Source organism: Onychostruthus taczanowskii, unplaced genomic scaffold, assembly GCF_017590055.1.
Source record: "Onychostruthus taczanowskii isolate IOZ18803 unplaced genomic scaffold, ASM1759005v1 scaffold428, whole genome shotgun sequence".
Classification (NCBI taxonomy): Eukaryota; Metazoa; Chordata; class Aves; order Passeriformes; family Passeridae; genus Onychostruthus; species Onychostruthus taczanowskii.
The window spans coordinates 15,377-19,534 of NW_024501771.1; the positions used below are offsets into that span (position 1 = coordinate 15,377).

At 66.1% G+C, this 4,158-nt stretch overlaps 1 protein-coding gene across 1 annotated transcript in view; it reads right to left on the reverse strand.

The window, feature by feature from the left end:
• LOC121340734 (ryanodine receptor 1-like) overlaps window positions 1–4,158 on the reverse strand; it is a 26,530-nt gene that overhangs the window by 15,223 nt on the left and 7,149 nt on the right. Inside the window, exons 7-11 of the mRNA XM_041413669.1 lie at window positions 2,979–3,122; window positions 1,753–2,026; window positions 955–1,069; window positions 747–874; window positions 594–693 (exon numbers count right to left, since the gene is read on the reverse strand). Of these exons, the coding sequence (XP_041269603.1) occupies window positions 594–693; window positions 747–874; window positions 955–1,069; window positions 1,753–2,026; window positions 2,979–3,122 (761 nt within the window). The remainder of the gene's footprint in view (window positions 1–593; window positions 694–746; window positions 875–954; window positions 1,070–1,752; window positions 2,027–2,978; window positions 3,123–4,158) is intronic.

Consider the following 4,158-nt stretch of genomic DNA (forward strand, 5'->3'; position numbering starts at 1 on the left):
GGGGACATCAGGGGACACCAGGGGACACGGGGGGACACAGGGGGACACAGAGGGTTTTGGGGTGCAGCACCACGGGGCAGCTCTGCAGGCCACAGCTCGCCAGGTAGGTCACCACCTGCCCCAGGGGACACCGGGGACAGCGGGGACACCAGGGGACATTGGGGACATCAGGGGACACCAGGGGACATTGGGGACACGGGGGACACGGGGGGACACAGAGGGTTTTGGGGTGCAGCACCATGGGGCAGTTCTGCAACTCGCCAGGTATGTCACCACCTGCCCCAGGGGACACCAGGGGACACCAGGGGACACCAGGGGACATGGGGGGACACGGGGGGACACAGAGGGTTTTGGGGTACAGCACCACGGGGCAGCTCTGCAACTCACCAGGTACGTCACCACCTGGGCACAGGTGAGGGGACACGGGGCACCGGGGACATTGGGGGACACGGAGGGGACACAGGGGTGACACGGGGGGACACGGAGGGGACACGGAGGGGACACAAGGGTGACATGGGGGGACACGGAGGGGACACAGGGGTGACACGGGGGGACACGGAGGGGACACAGGGGGGACACGGGGCTGTCCCCACCTTCTCCAGGTCCTGCTCCTTGAGGGCCAGCGCCAGCTCGTTGTTGTCGATGACAGACGCGGCCGCCACGTCCAGGGGGGTGGAGCCCTGCATGCCTTGGGGACAACGGGGACATCAGGGGACATCGAGTGGGGGGCAGAGACCCCCCCCCCCCCAATGCCGCTGTTCTCCAGCAGGTAGCCCAGGTGGTCGAACATGGAGCGCTGGTTCTGGCGGCTGATGCGGCAGAAGTAGCAGAGGAAGCGGCAGCAGTTGGTCACCATCTTGGGGAAGCGGATCTCCTGGGGGGCACCGGGGGGTCAGGGGACCTCTGGGAGGGGCGGGGGTCCCTAGGGGGGCACCCCCAGGGGTGGGGGCTCACCTTGGACTCGCCGCCGCCCAGCACGCTGACCATCACCTGCATCACGGTCTCGTGCATGCCCAGAGCCCGCATCAGGTTGGGGTGCTGGTAGAACACCTTGTTGTTCATGATGTTCCTGTGGAGATGTGGGGAGAGGGAGTTCAAAATTGAAGAGATCTTCAATTGAAGGGATCAGATTCAGGACTTGTGTAATGGAGAGGGCACAAGGTGACCCAGAGAGGACACAGGGTGACACAGGGTGACCCAGAGAGGACACAGGGGGACACAAGGAGTACAGAAAGGGACACAAAGGGACACAGGTGACCCGGAGAGGACACAGGTGACGCAGAGAGGACACAGGTGCCGCAGAGAGGACACAGGGGGACACAAAGGGACACAAGGTGACCCAGAGGGGACCCAGGTGCCGCAGAGAGGACACAGGGGGACACAAAGGGACACAAGGTGACCCAGAGGGGACCCAGGTGCCGCAGAGAGGACACAGGGGGACACAAAGGGACACAAGGTGACCCAGAGGGGACCCAGGTGCCGCAGAGAGGACACAGGGGGACACAAAGGGACACAAGGTGACCCAGAGGGGACCCAGGTGCCGCAGAGAGGACACAGGGGGACACAAGGAGTACAGAAAGGGACACAAAGGGACACAGGTGACCTGGTGACCCAGAGGGGACACAGAGTGACACAAAGGGACACAGGGTGACCCAGAGAGGACACAGGGTGACCCAGAGGGGACCCAGAGTGACACAAAGGGACACAAGGTGACCCAGAGGGGACACAGGTGCCGCAGAGGGCCCCACGCACCCGATGCTCTGGATCATGAGGTTCTCCTCCTCGGGGCCCATCTGCACGATGAGCAGCGAGCGGATCTGGCCCAGGCACTCGAGCAGGGCCGTGGTGTCGGGCACCGAGGTGGCGCTGATGGCGTAAGCCTTGGGCAGGGCGCGGCCCAGCTCGCCCAGCGCGTCGTACTGCCGGTGCAGCAGGCTGAACATGGCCCGCACCAGCGCCGGGCTCTGGATGAACGACTCCTGCGCCCAGTGCACCATGGTCTGCGAGATCAGCTCCTGCAGCGTGCCTGGGGACACCGGGGACATGGGGACATTGGGGACACTGGGGACATTGGGGACACTGGGGACACAGTGACTCCTGCGCCCAGTGCACCATGGTCTGCGAGATCAGCTCCTGCAGCGTGCCTGGGGACACCGGGGACATGGGGACATTGGGGACACTGGGGACATTGGGGATAGCAGGGACATCGGGGATAGCAGGGACACTGGGGACACTGGGGACAGTGGGGATATCAGGGACACTGGGGACACAGTGACTCCTGCGCCCAGTGCACCATGGTCTGCGAGATCAGCTCCTGCAGCGTGCCTGGGGATGGGGACATTGGGCTAGCGCGGACATTCGGGGCTGAGTGACTCCTGCGCCCAGTGCACCATGGTCTGCGAGATCAGCTCCTGCAGCGTGCCTGGGGACGGGGACAGGGGGACATTGGGGATAGCAGGGACATTGGGGACATTGGGGATAGCAGGGACATTGGGGACATCGGGGACATTGGGGATATTGGGGATAACAGGGGCATTGGGGACACTGGGGACACAGTGACTCCTGCACCCAGTGCACCATGGTCTGCGAGATCAGCTCCTGCAGCGTGCCTGGGGACACCGGGGACATGGGGACATTGGGGACAGTGGGGATATTGGGGATATCAGGGACACTGGGGACATCGGGGACATTGGGGACATTGGGGACACTGGGGACACAGTGACTCCTGTGCCCATGGTCTGCCAGATCAGCTCCTGCAGCGCTGCCACTTTGGGGACAATTTGGCTGTGTCTTGGTGACATCTTGGTTGGCACCTTGAGGACACCCTGACCAACTCCTTGGGGACACCTCACGTGTCACCTTGAGGACACCCTGACCAACTCCTTGGGGACACCCCACGCGTCACCCCAATGCCACCTTGGCCATGTCCCGGACACAGCTGAGCGTCCCTGTCCCCACCCCCCCCGTCCCCTCCTCACTGGGCACCGGGGGCTCCTCGGGGGGGGTCTCCTCCTCCTTGGGGGGGCCCCGGACCCCCACCACCTTCTGCACCAGCCCCAGCAGCCGCTGCCGCAGCGACGTCTCCTCTTCCTCCTCCTCTTCCTCCTCCGTCAGCTCCACGCCTGGGGGACACGGGGACAGGTCACAGGGGTGTCCCTGTGTCCCCATGTCCCCAAAGAGCGGGGGGGGGGGGGTTTCAGGGTCCCTGGGTGGAGTCCCTGTGCTCCCAGGGGTCTCTGGGGTCCCACAATGGGGGTCCCAGTTCCACTGGGGAGATCCCAGTTCCCCTGGGGGTGTCCCCAAGGCCAGGGGGGTGTCCCCACACCCCAGGGAGGTGTCCCCAAGGCCAGGGGGGTGTCCCCACACCCCAGGGGGTGTCCCCAAGGCCAGGGGGGTGTCCCCAAGGCCAGGGGGGTGTCCCCACACCCCAGGGGGTGTCCCCAAGGCCAGGGGGGTGTCCCCACACCCCAGGGGGTGTCCCCAAGGCCAGGGGGGTGTCCCCACACCCCAGGGGGTGTCCCCAAGGCCAGGGGGGTGTCCCCACACCCCAGGGGGTGTCCCCAAGGCCAGGGGGGTGTCCCCACACCCCAGGGGGTGTCCCCAAGGCCAGGGGGGTGTCCCCACACCCCAGGGGGTGTCCCCAAGGCCAGGGGGGTGTCCCCACACCCCAGGGGGTGTCCCCAAGGCCAGGGGGGTGTCCCCACCCCCCAGGGAGGGGTCCCCAAGGCCAGGGGGTGTCCCCAAGGCCAGGGGGGTGTCCCCTCCCCCCAGGGAGGTGTCCCCAAGGCCAGGGGGGTGTCCCTGTCCCCCCCTCACCGCAGTGGGCCAGCAGGTCGTTGTGGAAGTCCAGCAGCTCGTCCCGGATGTCCCCAGGCACAGGACACTCCTCATCCTCAGCCCCTCCCTTGTACTGCATCAGCATGTTGATCTGGGGACACGGGGGGACACGGGGGGACACGGGGGGACAGCAGGTCACGGGACCGTCCCTGTGCACCCCTCCCTGTGTGCCCCACATGTCCCCACACGCTGTCCCCAAATCCCCCTGTTCCCACGGTTCCCTCACGTGTCCCCATGTCACCCCCGCACGTCCCCACACACATCCCAGCCAAGGCCGTGTCCCCAAGGTGTCCCTGCAGTGTCCCCCATCTGTCCCTGCCA